General features: G+C 44.8%; 1 protein-coding gene across 1 annotated transcript in view; it reads right to left on the bottom strand.

Annotated features, from left to right (window-relative positions):
- B9D2 (B9 domain containing 2) overlaps nucleotides 1-19324 on the bottom strand; it is a 117768-nt gene that overhangs the window by 45461 nt on the left and 52983 nt on the right. The window contains exon 3 of the mRNA XM_085625279.1: nucleotides 16341-16466. Within this exon, the coding sequence (XP_085481405.1) occupies nucleotides 16341-16466 (126 nt within the window). The remainder of the gene's footprint in view (nucleotides 1-16340; nucleotides 16467-19324) is intronic.

The raw sequence follows: 19324 nt of genomic DNA, 5'->3' as shown, positions 1-19324 counted from the left end.
TGCTTGTGCACCGCCTTCGGGATATAGCAAACAACTTTGGAGACTTTTATAAGACCCTCTACACGGCTGAGCCGCTTCAGGACTGCGAGGTGAAGGCATATTTAGCGCAGGTGATCCCCTCCGATGTTAGTGTGACCACATTTAGGGCCCTAGATGTGGATATTAGGCCGCAGGAGGTCCTCATGGCTATACATACAGTGCAGCCCAATAAGGCACTGGGCCCAGACAGCTATGGTGCAGAATTCTATAAAGTCTTTGGCCCCCAACTAACCCCGATTCTGGCACAGTTATTTAACACACTGGGTATGGAGGGCAAGCTAAGAGAATCGTTGTGTCTCGCCACCATTACAGTGATCCCCAAACCAGGCAAGGACTACAAGAGCTGCACCTCCTACCGCCTGATCTCCCTCTTAAATGTGGATGCAAAAATATTTACACACATCCTGGCTCACAGGCTAGCCCGTTATGTCCAGGGCTTGATCGACCCTGACCAGGTCGGGTTAATTAAGGAAAGACGGTGTAGCGATAACACGAAATGACTCTGCCACCTCCTGGACAAAGTACAATGTTCATGAGTACCAGCCCTTTTGCTACTGACTGATGCCGAAAAAGCATTTGACGGGGAATAATCCCTATTTACATCGTGTGATGCAAAAGGTGGGTCTTGGACCCAGATTCCATGGCAGAGTACAATCCTGTTATATAGCTCCCCAAGCAAATATCTGGGTGAACGGAAAGAATTAGTCCGCCTTTCCCATATGGCGTGGGAGCAGGCAGAGTTGCTCCCTGTCCCCTCTACTTTTTGCACTCTATATGGAGCCTTTTGCAGAACGAATAAGGACCAATGCACACGTGACAGGCATCTCGATGGGAGGGAGGGAACACAAGATCATGCTATACGCTATGTTCTTTTGACTCTCACAGACCCAGATACCTCCCTAGCGGCCGTTACAATGGAGCTGAATATGTTTGGAGAAGCATCAGGCTTCAAAACCAACCCCCAAAGTCTTTGGTCCCGAATTAGAGTGTGCCCGGCTCCGTACTCAATTTCCTTTTCAATGTGCAGAGGGTGGAATTCCATATCTGGTGATACATATACACTCTATACTTACAGCCACTGCTGCATACAACTATGGGAACCTCCTAGCGACCACAAGGAGCGAGCGATCTTACCAAGTGGAAGTCCTACGGATATTCATAGCTGGGGCGAATAGCAGCCGTCAACGCCCCACCACGGGTACTGGACATAATACAATCACTAATATGGGACTTCATTTGGGAGGGCAGAAGAATACGGATGGCCAAAGCACGTGCGTTTCTTCCAAAGTCGGCGGGTGGCCTGGGAATTCCGAACCTACACTGCTACTACGAAGCAGTGCAGTTACGCTACATTGTGGAATGGTCCCGCGCCCTCACAGAAAAACATTGGTGCTTTATAGATCAGGCAATAGCAGCGACGCGTATCTGAAAAATACACTGGTTGCCTAAACCGCATAGGACAGCCGGAGTCTACATCTCCCCAGTTGTGAGAGCTACGATTGGAGTTTGGGATAGAGTACAATTGAGGCACGGCCTTTCAACACCTATCTCCCCACAAAGGCCGCTGATAGGTAACCCAGACTTCCCACCGGCAACCACGGTGGTTGGCATTTAAGGTATGGCAGGAAGCTAACTGTAAATGAGTGGAGGATCTATTTGCTACAGAGGGGCTTATGGACTTCCCAACACAACAGACATGTTATGACCTTCCAGGTAAAGCACATTGGCAACACCCGACAGTAGCACAGTGCGTCCCAGCCATGGATCTGTTCGCAAGTTGGTAGGGTACTGAGAGCATTTGAGAAGTGGAATCTCACATGATACACCAATAAGAAACTACTTTCTGATCTTTACACCTTTTTGATAGTACCCCTGAGCCCCCAAGCCTCGCCAGTCCAAGTTAGATGGGAAGGAGAGTGTGAGCGCACCTTCACAGACAAAGAATGGATCGACATCCTATACCGAACATGCACCTCACCCTCAACACCACTAGCAAAGATATGCTCCCGAAGATGGCACACTACTGGTATCTCACACCTGCTAGGATAGCTAACTGGGATCCCACAGGAGACCGGCAATGTTGGCGACACTGTGGACACAAGGGCACACTCACACATATCCTCTGGCACTGCCCTAAAGTTAAATCTCTCTGGGTCGGGGTATTGGATGCAGTAAACACTAGGTTTCAAAGAGATATACTCAAATTTCCGAGTTATATACTTTAGGGTCTTCCCAGCCCGCTCACCTACCCACTGCGATCGCACAGAGGTAGAGTGATTACCTTAGCATTGGAGCAGCAGAACAGATTCTCCTTGCCAGCTTGGGAACAGAAATAGTGCCCACTCACAGAGATTGGCTTCACAAAATTTAGGACATACTGGGGATGGAGAAACTAACTGCAGTTGCTACACAACAACAACCCCGCTCTGACAAGATGTGGCAACCTTGAATACATTACCTGTCTGATGAATTTCGTGAGCTAACATGAACTACGGATTCTGAGTTGGACATCCACTACGCAAGTTGCAGAGCACTAGAGCAGCGGTATCCTATCTGAATATTGGGCACCAGACACACCCCTCCCCACACATCCTCCCCACTGATCCTGAACTCTTTATACTACCTTATTCTTATTCTTCTATTTCCTCTATCATTATACGATGCATACGAACCATTTAACATTGAAACACCACCAGCCGTTGGATGTAGGTGGGCTGTTGTGTATCATGCCTCTACTAAATCAATAAAAAAAGATTTAAATCCTAAAATACTAGCAATGTGGCAACCCTAGGTAAGGTGTCTTGCTAACTTTTAGGTCCCTCCTTATATCTCATACCTAACCTTTAAGAGTGCCCAAAACCTTCTGCTATCTGCACTACCTAAGGATAGTAAAATATAATCAAACTACTTCACTGACCTACTGAAAGTATTTTGATAACGAGCAAGAACTTCCCAGTGGACATTTACAGTAGCCTCATTGTCTGGTGAGAATAAATAATAATAAATAATAATTTGTATTTGTAAAGCGCAAACGTATCACCCCTTCAAGGGTTTTACGGTGCTAGGGGCTGTTGGGGAGGTTAAGTGAGCTATTGCCCAGAGTCACATGATGCTGAGATGCAGCCAGCGATCGAACCGAAGGGCCAGCACTCCAGAGTCAGCCGCTCTGGCTGCTGGGTCACACCTTTCCTTAAGAAGATGTAGGAAGTAAAGAGATGAGGGGAGAGAAAGATGATCTTTCAAGGAGGCCTTTGTCAAGTAAGTATACAATCTTGGGATTTATTTTGCTTCCTGGTATTTACAGGTTTGCATAAAAAATGGGAAAGAATATAACTACAAGTCCAACAGTGAACTTGAACTGGATAATCTGCTGACACAGGCACACACACAGTTGCAGAAACTGAGCTACCAGCTCTGTAGAGAGATACCTCAAATGCATGCTGTCAAATGGCATCCATTACACCTGACACTAATGCAAACATTAAGTTCACCACCTTAGTTATTTGCCACACTTGCGTTCTTAAACTGCACTGTAACATTTTACAAATTAACAAAGCCTATCCACCTTGGATCCCTGGACCTTCGATCAATGTGATGGGCTATTTGTAATTCAAAATGCACTATGTTACACAAATTAATTAGAAAATGTTATCGTGGACAACCTGATCTCCCCCCACATGTAGCTGTATTTCAAGTGTATTCACATATTTCTTTTTTTTCAAAATGCCGCATTTTATAGTCCATTTCAAAAAATAATCTTGAAGGAGACATGCACTCATAACTCCTAATTTTTATACTTTGAAGCCAGTCTTCGTGTGTTTCTTGGATTATATTCCTCTCTTTTGGCAAATTGCCCTAAAGCTCCCAGCCCGACCATCAATTGGGTCCTACTCCTTCCTCATACCCCAGACTGTTCTTTGGCCCCCGAGCAAATGTTTGCGAGTTCCCATGTAATACATCCTACAGCACGTTGGAACACAGCGAGCTGATCTGCAGCTACAAGCCACAGTCCTAATTAAAGTATTCTGAAACGCAGCGGGCAAAATCAGATCACCCGAAAATTATAAATTAAATCAACAATGAGACGTTATCACAAGAAACCTATACATATGTAAATGTATGTGCAAGCTCCCGTTACAAATGTAGTAGGACTCCATAGCATGTTCTGATTCAGGGATATTCATTTCTGCCAATTTGAGCATGTTAGAGGTGTGAAGTAGACAATTATGCATATTTCGAAATTCGATTAACCGAATTACAAAAAAAACAACAACAAAAAAACACTTGGTAGTGCAAAGTTTACAAGTCCTCAAAAACGCTAATTACGCTTCCAGGTAACGGAAGACAAGAAGCCAGCACCCGCTAAAAGTACCTTTGAAAAGGCTCCCATTCATGTTGCAAAAAGGGAATGCTGGAAATCGGGTTTGAAATAGGTTAAAAAAATGTTTTTACTCTCAGCATCCACTGAGGTGTGTACACTTTTTAGGGCTAAACCAAAGTTGCTAACCGTCCACTCCATTCACTTGGTTGGGTCCTACCGAACAGAAATGTTAGAACAGATAGTGGAGCCCAAATAAATACCCTCAATCACATGGACACGCTTTTTCTTTCGCTCACTCTCTCAGGTACAGAAAAGTGCACTGATGCATAGTAGTAAGAACCTTTGGCCAGAATAGAACTCTTGTACAAAACAGAGCCATTTGGTACAAACCTCTGCAAACACAGAACTAACTACACAAAACGTTTTTCGCATACTTTCAACCCTTGATCCCCGAAAACATGTATATGGCATTGTTAAACTAGAGCAAGCAGCTGGAAATTCCACGGATCTCTTTTTGGTGCTGCTAGCACGAGGCCAGGAACCCAACCGTAGTAATTAAGGGCAAGATACTCTGACCCAGGACTCGTATCATTAAACTCAAACAAGTTTCTCACTGACCCATTTTCATTTTTGGGAATTTTATACACAACAGTTAAATTAGATTACAAATACACAGCTTCTAAGGGGTTGTTAGGGGGAGTCAAAAGTTGTATTACCATATTCTTAGACTTACAATCACATTTTATCGAATACTACACTCTTTACCCTGTTTTGCCCTAAAGATCAGGCTTTAAAATGTCTGCTCCATTTGCAGTAAGTCATTGTATTTGCATTCAGAGGGGTATGTATTGGATGACAAACTATAGTCTCAAAGGTAAGTGTGAACCGATGTGTGACTCTGGACATTTATCGCAATGTGTGAAATCTTATATGGTTAGTTACTGATATTTTCAAATAAACGAAACCAATTGGGGAGGTAACCGCATTTTTGGACCAGGCCCCAAAAAAGAGATCAGATTTGAGTTACTCTTGCATGTATTAGGCTAACCAAGCCTTGGTGCAGTTATAACTAATTGCCCTTTGACAGAACAGTTTTAGTAAATAATTGTTTGATTATAGCACAGTAGAAGTGTATCGACACCATTTTCAAATCGTATTTTGTCTGCCATGACTGTGGTTGTTCTGAGTGTGGTGAGATAGAAGCATCCTGCCAAAGGGCAAGCTCGGACCAGAATTTACACTAGGTTTTATTAGATTTCCCCACGCTAGACTAAGCACAAGATTGTTAGGCTTCCATCCCTATTCACTAATATGTGCAGTTTTTGCAGATGTACTAACTTGCAAACATTAGAACGTACAGCGAAGGGTAAGCAATAGCGAACCTTGCTGGTAATCCCCCGTTTAAGTTACTCTTTTATGTTCAAGAACATTTACCTTTCTGTGAGAATGGCATTTGTAGAAAGGAGGGTTAATGCTGCTCACAAAGGGCAACCTCATCCCGTACCTATACTTCCTGATCTTCTGTTATCTTTGCCTATCTGGGGCAATACAGATGGTTTTCTGCCAGGGAAGCTTCATGCAAGTTTAACCAAGCCCCTGCGTAGAAGCATGCTGCCGGCTTACTCCAGGCTATGGATGAGCATTAAGGCCTTGCTGAAGCTCAGCTTGCCTGCTCTTCTACCCTTGACCAATGTGGAAGCCCAAGGGGTCCCGCACCACTGGTTGCGAGTGACTTGCTGAAAAGAATGCCGAGCCCCAGCTTTAGCCGTTGTGTTGTGGTATGTGAGAGTAAGTGTCATACAAAGTATGAAGCTGTTGTTGTAGTAGACCTCGGAGATTAATTCAGGTCTCAGCAATAAAGGATGCCTTGTTCCAGATAGATCTGGAATCCAAGGAAAGAGATAAATGGTCAGGATTCAGGACAGTATTTAATCTAGGATGGACAGTGTTAAAGGTATAACCAAAGCCTTAGTGTAACTATAATTGGTGCTGCCATGTGTTTTTTGCTCAAGTAAAGTGTGCTTAACTACTTAACCGCGGCGCAAATTCCGCCGCGGTGCGGGAGTTCTTATGCGTGGGCGGGGCCGTGTCGGCCAACGGAAGTGCGCAGCACTAGCGAGGTAGTGCTCGCGACGGCCGCTGGCCGACGTGCACACGGAACAGGTTGAGGGATGTGCCAGTCTATGATGCTTCACAAATTGGCTCTCGAGACAAAGAAAAATGTTACTTACCCTGTAAATTCCTGTTCATGACATATAGCGCTGTAGATCCACATGCTGTGCATATGTCTGCCACCTAGTGTTGTGCCCGGATATTGTGGGCCAGTTTGCCTTTGAAGAAGTCTTCTTGAGTCATGAAGTAGTGTTACTCCACCTCCTCTTGATAACGCGCATGGTTATTTGCTCCAAAGTTCGATCGTTTTCAGCATGGTGGGTGAGGATTGAGCTGAAGCAAAGCAATACGGGGGAGCAGAAGAGAGAGAGAGAGAGAAAGAAAGAAATATATATAGTATAGTATAGTATAGTAGTAAGGAGGAAAGAAAACTACAACAGCCTGAGGCTTATTGGGAGGAGGGTGGACGTGCGTGAATCGACAACACTACATGCCACAAACAGATGCCTACAAGTTAAGTAATACTTTCCGTTCGAGGCATATGTGGCTGTAGACACATATGCTGTACAGAGACTGTAAAGCAATACTCCAATAAGCAGTGACTAGCCTGTGAGTATTGTAGAAGCCTAGAAAAGGGTAGGAGTACAGCCTGAACAAAATTGGCTTGTTGGCGTGCTAGTACATCCACTCAATAACGCTTCATGAAAGTTTGTGGTGTAGACCAAGTAGCTGCTTTGCAAATGTCAGCCATGGGATGTTCACTAGGAAAGCCACAGTGGCCCTTTTTTCCTAGTAGAGTGGGCTTTCAGAGGAACAGTCAAAATCTTCTCAGCTTTTGCATAACATGTTTGGATACAACTATCTACCTGGCTATGCCTGACTTTCATATAGCTTTCCCTTTATTCAGTTTGGGAAAGCAACAAAGAGTTGCAAAGTTGTTCGAAAACTTTTGCCCTTTCCACAAATACATTAGGGCTCACACAACATCTAAGGTATGAAGGGCCAGTTCTGCAACTGAGTCCAGTGGTGAAAAAAACCCAGCAGTTCTATAAAGTGATTAAGGTGGAATGAAGAGACTACCGTAGGAACAAATTTAGTGCTAGTGCGAAGGACAAGCTTCTCTTTACTAACTTGGGGGGTTCTTCTAAGGTTAAAGCTTGGAGCTCACACGTCTGAAAGAGGTGAGAGCCACAAGATACGCCACCTTCCAAGAAAGGAATTGGATGGGGCATGAATGGAGAGGTTCAAATGGAGAACCCATGAGTGCCCAATGACAATATTGAGATTCAACACTGGGGCTAGGGATCCATGTAGGAATTACCCTCTTGAGGCCCTACATAAAAGCTTTGATGACTAGAATACTGCAGTGGGAAACCTGTTGGCTATTTTGGAGATAAGCAGCCACAGCAGCTAAGTAGAGCCAGATGGAGGTGAATGTTAGTCCACAGATTTGCAGGTGGAGTAGCTAGCACACAATATCCTGGATGCTAGAAGCTAAGAGGTTAATGTGTTCTGAAAGGCAGAAACAGGCAAAGGTTTTCCATTTGGCAGCGTAGCAGGTCTGCGTGCCTCCTTCAGGATGTCTATGCATTCAGGAGGTAGGTTGAGGTAACCAAACTAAGATTTTAGGAACCAGATCGCAAGGTCGATGCCCTGGGGTCAGGTGCCCGATTTCTCCATGATTCTGCTTGAGAAGGTCCAGCCTGTTGGGGAGTCTCTCGTGTGGAACCACTGAGAGCTTGATAAGAGTGGTAAACCCGGGCTGTCTGGCCCAGATGAAAGCCACTAGGATGAGGATGAGCAAGGTTTGCCAAAGTCTCCAAACCACAAACAGAAAAGGGGGCGAGGCAGAAAAGCGTAGGCAAATATCCCTGACCAGTTCATCCATAGTGCATTGCTCATGGACTCTGAGTGTGGAAATCTGGAGGTGAAGTTTGGGCATTTTGTGTTTTCGGCATGGCCAAGAGGTCCACGTCATGAAAACTCCATCGCTGGAAGTACGGAAGGAAGACTCGCAGGTGCAGTATACCTAAGTTGACTTATTGCTGCATCCTGCTGAGCAGGTCGGCAAAATCACTGACAGGCCTGGGAAGACACTGTACCAGCAGATGGATCCTCTGGTGAATAGCCCATCAGCAGATGGTCTGGTCAAGCTGGTGGGAGCAAGTGCCCCCTCCTCGGAAGTAGCATTTGTAAAGGGTTGCTGAGCCTGCTGATGTAGGAATGAAGTGGAGACGTCTGGGCAGGTGGCCTTGGAGCCACCTTGGTAGGCTAACCTTCGAAAGGACCCACGAGGGGTACACATCTCATGAGCACCTATAGCTTTCGTGGTCCCCATGTCCTTTTTTTCATCTTTTCCAACATCTCATCAAACTGTGATGAGAATTGATGCTTCCTATAGAAGGACAGGTTGAAGAGATGCTGCTGGACTTTCGGCTTGAAGCCAGAGACACTGAACCAAGCGTGTCTTCGTAGGAGCAAGCTGGAATTGATGCGTTGAGTGACAGCGTCAGGAGCATCAACGGGCACATCTGATGCTAGTGTTAGAAATTAGCTTGTCTTCCAAGACTAGCTCAAGTTCTCTCTTGCAGTACTCCACTGGGAGATGTTGGAGGAGCTCCTGCATCATGTCCCAGTGGGCCCAGAACAGGAAAGAAGGCAGATGGAGTTGGCGATGCGCCATTGGTTGGTTGATTGCGCTGCGACACCCTTACCAGATGCATTGGTGCACTTGCTTTTCTTGTCTGGCAGTGGCATCTCACCAGTCCCTTGTGCACTGGCTCATTTGAGAGCCGTATGTACCAGCAAGGAGTCGGGAGGGAGTTGATCCTGAATGTAGAGTGGGTCTGAAAGGGCGACAGTGTATTTTTTGTCTATCCTAAGGGTGACTACACAAGTCTTAACCAGATGTCCAAGGCTGGTTTAAACATGCTTTCAGCATTGGAAGGTACTGCATGGAACATTGGGAGGACAACAGAATTTCCAGCAGAGAATCTTCCTCTGCGGCTTCCCTATGCATGTCAAACTTATGGAATGAGGTCGCCCTATAGAGGGTCTCATGGTAGGATGTAGTGTCATCTGGTGGGGAGGGACAGGCTGTGCAGAGATCACGGTCAGTGTCGCCTGGTGGGTCCACGTCCTACGAATCCCAGGAGTCATCCTGTGGGGGCATGTCATGAGTATCCTCTGTGTGTCGATCCCCAAAATCACAGTGTGGTGACACCTGTGGTGAGTAAAGAAGGTGGTCAGCAGATGGGGGAAGGTGGGGTTGGAGGCCAGGGAGGAGATAGGGATGGGACAGGAGGCTGAGGAAGAGTGCTGGTAGCCTTGCCATGCTGATTCCTTGCCTTGGGTGGTGGTGAAGATCCTACAACCTCCTCAAAGCTGAGCTGTCTCATGGGTGTCTGAGGAAGGCGCCGGTGGCTGGATGAACTTCCGTCCCATATGGGGGTGGATCATGATGTGCCGCTGGTACCCTGAGTTTGTCCTGCAGCTTCTGGATGACAGACGGGTCAGACTAGGATGTTGGCTTGGCAAGGATTGCTTTGGTGCTAGTGTATGGACTGTTGGCGCCAAGTGGGTTTTCGCTGCCGACTGCTTCAACACCGAAGGGCGTTTCAGTGCAGAGGTGTAGGTGGCTGGCACCAGTGCTTCGGCTTCATGATTATATTCGTCACCGAGCCATGGTTGGCCATGGGATTTGAAGCGTAAGTTCGGTGCCAACCATGGCCTAAAGGCATTGGCAGCATGGAAGCCTGTCACTGAGCCTTGAGCGGGGACTGCTCGGTGTGCGAGCGGTATCAAGGGGGTAGGGGAGAAGGGAATCATACTCACTAACAATTGAGCGGATGAGAGGTCTTCACTCTCCAGGTCGAAGTCAGAACTTGCTTTGGGCGAGAAGGCCTCCTTCTCAGCTTCAGATGGCTCAGGCTGATGTTCCCCCTCGATGTAGTCAGTGCAGAAGAGGTCCGGGGAGTTGTCTTCACTTCAGCATGACACTACCAAGCGACGAGCCAGACGACCCCAAAGAGTCTTCTTCACCCAGGAGGAGCCGTAGGAGGACTTGTCGAACTCGGGCAAAAGACAGAGGTTGCAGGCATGATGAAGATCGGCCTAGGGGTATTTCACTCAATACCGAGGACAGTAGAGGAAGGGTGTTTTTATCACAGACGAGGCTTGGCAATGAAGGAGCAAACAGATGGGGGAGGCTCTGAAGGAAAAGACCACCCTCCAGGGGTCAACGTCCGCCCAATCACCGTACAAACGAAGCTGCACGCGTCAAGATGAAGCGAGAAAGGGAGTTTGCGATAGCAAACAATAACAACAAAAGAGAGAGGAACCAAGGCGAGCCGAAGAGAATACCGCAACAGCGTAGATCTGGAGCTTGAGAGCACAGTGCCGAGCCCAACGGCAGAAAGTAATAACCCAACAGTGGCACTGATGACCATGTTGGTAGAGTCACACTGCCTTGTGACGCGAGAAGACTACTTTAAAAGAAAAACAACTTGCACGCATACGGGTCCAACACTAGATGGCAAAAGTATGCACTGCATGTGTATCTACAGCCACACGGGCCTCAAACAGTATTTTTTAGCTTGCTCAGCCGAAAAGGTTTACATTCTCATTACAATTTAAGTTAGTCTTTTTTCTTTCTCATGATCTCAGTATCCAGTACCTGTGCATTTCCTTTGTTTCATTAAACCACGTGATTAGGTAGAGTACAGTGAGGCTTCCTTCAAGTGTGCTCATGTGGTTTACGTGTAGGTATAGATATTGAAAATAAAAGAATCAGTCGTTTAAATGACAAAATCAATCGGGTGTTGTATCTGGGAGAAGCCAGGCCTCCATACATATGTTGAGAGAGCTTGAAGAGCCATCCAGATCAAGGGATAAAACGAAGATGTCGAATTAAGCACTTATTTCCTCTGTTTGTTAGACAGTGATCCCGAGGTGGGAGCTTTGGTGGAGTTTCTCGAGCAAGTATGTGTTAAGCATGTTTAAAAATAAGAGCGTCTGAGCAAATCCCATAAAATCAAGTTAATGGTACCAAAAAAGGGATTTTCTCCATTTGCTGAAACTAAACGTCTTGAGTGTTTTGCCTATTATGTAGATTTCCCAGCTACTCTTATTTCAGTTATATTATTAATGAAACCATCTAGGCTAGTTCGTTTTAGTAAAGGTATTTTGCCTTTCCTACAACTGCAATGTTATTTTTTTTTATTTTTAAAGCAATGGTCTTTATTGTATTTGCTCATGTGATAGCAACTCAACATTACATAATGAGAACATACCACATAAGCAAACTGGCCTGTTTGATCCATGCAGGAAAGAAATACAGGTGGGCCTGTGGAAACAGCAAAATACTATGGGTATTATTTATAGTTTGACATGAGATGCTCAACCAAAACTTGACAAATATCCCATCCGCTGTATTACAAGAGCCGTAGGCTTGTATGCATTAGTAATGCAGTGGGTGGGACATTCGCCATGTTTGTCAGAGTTTCCAGTCCTCCAAACTTTAAATAAAGCCCTAACTTTATTAACAATATCCAACCTGTAAGACCGCTAGTAAAAATGCTAGTATTAAAAATAAATTACCAAGAGAGCCTCATTAGAACACAAATTCAATGTACATTTTAAATATCTTGCATAAATGTTGGCGTACCATTTAGGTTTGCTTTCCCTTATCAAGCTTGGTCATAACACCTGTTGATCATCATTGGAGTGAAAGTCAACTTCTGCCTTTCGTACACGATCCAAACAAAACCTCAAAATAAAGTGTCTCTCCTGTTTGCTTATGAAACAATCTAAAACAATGAAAGCAGTCTGCAATCTGATGGATTACTGAATATTTAGCAAGTGAGGGAAGACACCTTCAGGCTAGTTTATGAACGAAGAATTAAAATGTACAAACGGCGTTATGAAAACATTTCATATTTAAAAGGATAGCTCACAAGTTTGTCAATGAAAAAAGGAGATGTTTTTCCAATCAGAAACTTAGCAAATCCTTCGTTGTAAAGTATTTAATCAGGAGGGTACATTTTAAATCATATATTTCATCTGCGACGGAAATCTAGAAGTGTAAAAGAGAATCTGCAATATGTACCAGATGGTGGCAGCAAAGAACGCCATTTCAAAAAGTCTATATACCATAAAAGAAATGAGAATGAAAAGATGGACACAGCAGGGCCCTTAGGTGCCACAGCAAGTGGGAAAATTGGGTCACTTAGGGCCTGCTGGTCGTGTGCCACTGGTTCCTACGAATTGTGAAATCATTAGAAGCGTTTGGTCTCCAGATGATCGGCAGTGGTATGTAAACAATATATAACGAGCAAATCATTTTGATTCAACATGTATACAGTGCACCAATACAAAGAGGTGTTAGGGTGCTTGACAAAAAGCAAGAGATCAACAGGGCTACATCAAGACTGAAACATACCCAAAGCAACATGAAAAACAAGCATGGAGAGTCTCAAGGCAACTCCAAGATTAAGTGGCACTGAATTATACACTGAATGACCATTAATCAACATTCTGGTCTAAGTGGCACTGAATCAATCCTGGCTAATCTATCAGAGGGGAAATACGGATTTCCGGTTCTTGTCCATGGAAAGGAGATCTTGTAATCCTTGACCACTGAGCAACCTATGACACCATTGACTGTAACAAAATATGGAGGACACTTAATAAATGGGTTGGGGTCAATTGATCGGACATGAAGTGAATCAGATGATTCCTCTCTGACTGCACTCAGCAAGTGCAGGAATTACCTTTGGAATGATCATTATGCCTTCAGACATGGAGTGTCACAGGGGTCCTGCCTCTCCATTCTGTTGTTCAACTTCTATGTGAGCCCTTTAGCATAGGTCTTAGAACTATACAAGAGAAACCAAAACATTAATGCAGACCAGACCTAAGGCCACATTCGCTTAGAAAACAGAAAATAAAAACAGGTCAACATCACCAAATGCCTGGATCATAGGTTTCATTGAATGAAAGAGAAAACAAACTAGCTGTGATCTTTCTCTAAAACAGCACAGAAAAATGGCAGTGCATGAATAGAGCCAAAACAGATCCGGTCGATTGGAGCAGAAAAACTTGTCCTTGACTGTCTTTCCAAGATGGGTGTGGGGTCAGACACCTTAACTGAAAGCAAGCCTTACTAGATCTGCAACTATACCACTTCTATTAAAACCTCTCTCAAAACAAACAGACAACTAGGTAGAGCTGGTAAGAATTCTGGGGATAGGATAAATTAACTGTTGTAACATTGGCACACGACATATAAGTAACTCCTCACGAGACTGCAAAGGCTCCAGATCAGATCAGAATGTGAATTGATGTACAGAAAACATGAACACATAGACGGAGCACTAAAGGTCCTCTGGTTTCTTCTCGTGGACACAGGTATGAAGTTCAAAGTTATCTGTGATACATATTAAGGGCTACTGGGGCAAAGTGCAACACCATCTAAAGAAACTAACAGCCCATTCTGGACCACAATGCAAGCTGTGCTCCACAAAAGCACATCTGACTAGTCAATGAGCATTTGAGAGAAAGGAGCAAGGCAGTATGGCCCAGGAAGTCTAGGGCTCCAACCTGTGGTATGCACTGAACCAAAATGTAAAGGCAGAGCTAAATTACTGGGTGCTTCAGAAAAAGCCTTAAACACTGAAGAGTTCTGGCTTACCCACAACTGAACTGCACAAAATGGGAGTGGCTTCTGGAGAATAGGAGATGAGGACAGTCATATACCCCTGTGGCACTGAAAATTAAATAAAATATGGAGAAAACAGATTTTGCCAAAACAGTGCTCTGAGGGTGGCCTATAGGTCTCAGACAGCTCTTTATAAAACTACCAAGGGAATATAAATAAAACTTTTACAGTGTCTTTCAGCACTACACTGCAGCAATAAAATACAGGTCTGAATTACAAAGAACACACAATACCTCGTTCATTCAGAGGATCATAGCGATATTCTGTATGTATGCCGTCGTGTGCTGCTCCCAAATGGCAAACTATGGTGAGAAGTATGAAACATGAACGACCGATGAATAAATACCACTAGAAGATATTGAATAAGATTTGGATGGAGGGCTTGAGTATAAGCAGGAGTGGCCCGGCAGGTAAGAGCGGTGAGGGGGAAGGGGGGGGGGGGGAATTAACCGGCTGCTCATGAGTATACGAGCAGGCGGGGGAAGGGAGAGAGTGGAGATTTGCCTAAAATGTGAGGCAGGTACAGCACACAGGTTACTGAGCAGAGTGTTGAAGACGAAACACCAGTAACAATCAATGTGGGGTTGGGTGGTTCAAACTTCAGCTGAATGCTTGACAGCACATTTGTGTATTTTCCAAGTCTCCTGCCTCGTATAAAAAACAACTGGTTATAAGGTCACCTCCAAAGAGAAGGCAGACTTGACAATTGGAGAGAGCAGAGGAGAGCACCATGGAAACACAACAGGTCTTCAGTGAGAGCCTGCGTAAATAGGATTTGTAGACAAGACCGTGTAAATTTAATTTGCCTAGAGTGGCACAATGCTTGTTCTGGCTCTAAACTTATCACATGGTTTAGCCATGCTAAAATTACATAAAGAGCCACGATGCACCGAAGTAGCGGAACCACAAAATAAGCAATTGTGAGTTTTGGGATGTTTTAGTATATTGCAGGGAGAATGAAAAATGGAACATGGCCACTACTTTTACCGAAATAACTGTCTCTTCAGCGCTGAGTTTTTGATGTTTTAGTATATTGCAGTGAGAATGAAAAATGGAACATGGCCACTACTTTTACCGAAAGAACTGTCTCTTCAGCGCAAATGTTCTCAATACTATGGTTCAGATTACAAGTATATCAGCAGGCAAGATAGGTAGGTAATTACCCGATTTGACAAATGCCTCCTATTCCATGTCGAATTACTGTTTTATGGACTGAATTTCAAATGTTAGTTGTATACAGCGCCTACTTCACTAACCCAATATGCAAGTGTAATAATACAAAGGCACAATCTCTATATTTCTCCAATACACTCGTAATTTCATTGAAGGGTGTTATGAAGAATGAATGGGCGCAGGCATAGGTCTTGTATAGATGATTGATGCTTTATTCTTTAGATCCAAATCATAAGTTACAGGTTAACAGGAGATGTTCTGTTCCTTCTTAATGCCCCACCAGGAGCAGCGTCCTCCCTGCTCAGCCCCTTCTCACCAACTGATCCCACTAGAATCCCAACCACCCTTAACATTCTAACATACCTCATCAAAGACTGAGCAGGCAGGCAGAGAGCCAGAGTAGGGAGAGTGTACAGATAATAAGCACATCACAACACAGGATGTTTGTAATACCCACCCGGTTGCATTTTCACGATTAGCCAGAAAACCACATCAAGTCCAAAATCCGAAGGGAAATCAAATTTCAACTACGATTTGTTTCGGCATATTTAAATCTTGATGTTGGGGCTGGAAAACAAGCCATGCAATCCCTGTGCACCCGTTCAGTACGCTAGTGTCCATTATACCGCTTTTTATTAATGGAAATAGGGAGACTAGGAAGTTGGGACACTTTTTCAAAATAAAAACCCCTCTGTGGACTATATCACATCACACAATGGCGTCAAGACGGATATAGCCAAAAACGTGCCAGAGTTTTCTCTTTTAAAATAAATCTCTTACAATCGACGGCAGAATGAGCTATTGCAACAGCGTGCAGGTCCCAAAGCACCATGCGCATAAATCTCATTCACACGCGCCGGTGTAGAGAGAAGAAATGGCTTGTTTGGTTTCGTTACGTTTGCAGAAACAAATGGCACCTTCCGCCTCCCGAGACATGTTCCTAAGCAGTGCTGACAGGCCCACTCCTTCACTTCTTACCCTGGAGGCCTTTGGTTGCGTAGTGAATATCGATGGGATGCGACCAGAACGCCATCTCCTGGTTCTGGGGGTTATCCACCTGGGTCTGCCCTTCCCCCATGCCGGATAACAGCTTCCAAGCGCCACCTGAGGAGAGAGCAGGAAACATCACCAGCGCGCCAAAGGCAAACATACATCATACATGCCAACAGACCCAATTCAACGCCACCTGAGGAAAGCGCACGAAATATCACCAGTTCGCCAGGCGCAAACATACATCATACATGCCAACAGACCCGATTTAGACAGAAGACTCACGATTTGTTAAGAAAAAAGTGGCTTTATTTTAGCGCTCTCCTACCTAAAATTGCACCCGATTCAATATGCCATGGGGAAATTACATTTCCCCCAAATTGTATTTAAAAAAGTCCTACGTTCCAGTCTTAAAATGTTGGCATGCATAATACAATGACAACAATTTAAGCCTATATTTTGTTTGGCACATACAGAGGTAAACCATCCATACATTTAGATCGCACATACGCTCAAGAGGGCATGCAGGCTCTAACCTCAACAACTCTGAAAAACAAGCCTGAAACATATCAGAACATACAGCACTTGCACACACACACCACACCCCCCCCTCCCCTCTCAAGTCCTAAAAAAGGAAGTGGGGGGGGGGGGGGACTAACCTAGTTAGGCAGTATGCAAGTGACATCATAGTGCGCAACATCACATATGGCATCACAAGCCACGACTTTACAGGAAGTAGCATCACAAGAAGTGACATCAGATCTAAAGCCCTCAAATATATGTTTAGCAAGTCTATCGTGTACGCTTGAGTGCATTGCGAGGATAATAGCACAGTGAGCTATGGAAGATGATATGTGACTTCTACACCTTGCAATCCCCCAGTTTTATGTAACAAATCCTGTACATCCATTTACAAACTTCTATAATGTAATGTACATGTAATATGCGCGTGTTTATGTAAAGCGCTATGACACCCTGCATTGGAATGAGTAGGACTATACAAGAAAAAATAGTGGTACTTAAATTATTTCAACAACTCCTCAAGGGAAGTAAGCTCTATATAAACGCAATTTGCTTTTTTTAAAAAAAATACTGGGAAAGACAAAGACATCCGATATTGTTACAGTGCATGCATTTCTCCTTAACAGGGACTGAAGAAAGTGAAAAGCTGCCTCTCATGTGTGCGGTGTTAACAAGGTGTGAGCCATTGTTTCCTCTCCGTGTCATTTGCATCAGGTGTGAGGCTCCTGACTGCTCCCAGCCAAAAGCAGGCCGGATGACCCCTCAAATTTGGCTTTTGTTATGGGCCCAGCAGGAGTCTTAACCCCTTCGATGCTGCGCAGATTCCGCCGCTGTGCTGACGGAATCTTGCGCGGGCGTGGTCATGACGGAATGGTTCCGTCATGAGCACAGCTCAACCGTGGGTCATGACGGAACCATTCCGTCATGAGCACCGAAGGGGTTAAATAAGAAAGCCCCGTCCCCGCCTGCACGTTGTTGCTTGTTGCAGAAGGAAAGCAGACAACGTGCGGACGCTGCTTGAAAGTGTCCCGTGTTTGGAAATTGCACCAAGACGAGGTCAGCACATTATTCAGTGGGGCAAAAATTCTTAGCAGGGTGGACGGTGTTCACCCTGTGACAGAAGTAGGCGGACGCCTTCCCCATGCGTGAACCCACTACTCGTGCCCTGCTCATGGGCACAGCTCAACATCCAAACTGGAATCTTTTGCAAAAATGAACAGACATTCAAATCTGCACAGAGGCAAACAGACATACATGCATTGATGGCTGGATGACAAAGGAATGAATGACCTAACAGATAGATGATGGACAAGTGGACGAATGCATACATTGTGCCGGAGATGCAAAATTAGGGCCTTTGCAGTATTGCGGATGTGAGACATAGATAGGGCACAAGTTGCCTTTTAATTCCGATGGGGGTGGTAAATGCAATTACCAACTCCAATGCAATTATGAGATCCCTGGAAACGCCACAGATCTCTGAACTTTCACGCCGAGATTTTGGCAGCTAAAAGCAGCTGAAATGTCCAGGCGAAAGTCCTGGCCAAAATGAGGAATTACCGAGGGAATCAGACCTGGTATTACCAACTTAAGAGTACATTTACATTTCTTATTGGACACTCAGAGTCAACTTGTGTTGGGTCGATTTACCTCACCCGCGTAGTTACCAGTAACCCGGTTATCGACAACTCCAGGGGTGGCAACATTTATCGAGCCACTCATAAGAAGGGCTGAAGTACAAAATATCCAGTCCGTTATATTACAGGTGCATTGATAATGGCACTCTATGGCATCACTTTTTGGAACCTGTCCTGCTCCAGCAAATTCTAAATAGGAGCCTTAATCTTTAGCACATACAGTAAATGGATTAAAAAAAAATTGAGATGGAAAGGAAAAGAATTTCATCGTACATTCAATCGTTGGCCTCATCCTAGAGAAAATACTTCTACTGGGTGCAAAAACATATATGTACTAATATACACAGCCTAAAAGATATGTAACCACATACGCATGAAGACCAACAAACCTATATGCATAAACACAGCCACATCAACAAGCTCATTTTTTCATACAGAGAAACACTGAGGAATGGTGAACAAGTGGACTGATGGAAGGAGAATATTGACAACACTTCAATAAACACCTACGTACAAAGAGAAACTAAGGGCCTAAATACGATGTCGGGTTGACTTAAGTCCTGGGACCGACTACATCTGGTCGCCGGTCCCGACCGCCTAATTAGGATGCGACCGAACACCGGTGGGTCCCATTCCTACATTTCCCTAGGAGAGCATGCATTATGGCCGTAAACCGGCCGTGATACATGCCGCCGTTGGGAAATGGGAGGTGCTGTTCATCCCTGCACCCCATGGCAGGCCCCTTAAGGTACCTGCCACGGAGAACAGGGATTAAAAGGGGGTCATCTATTGGACGCTGCACACACAAGGGGG

The sequence above is a fragment of the Triturus cristatus genome, chromosome 9 (assembly GCF_964204655.1).
Source record: "Triturus cristatus chromosome 9, aTriCri1.1, whole genome shotgun sequence".
NCBI classification, from domain to species: domain Eukaryota; kingdom Metazoa; phylum Chordata; class Amphibia; order Caudata; family Salamandridae; genus Triturus; species Triturus cristatus.
The sequence above is the reverse complement of the archived record's forward strand: the minus strand, read 5'-3'. Positions and strand labels throughout refer to the sequence as shown.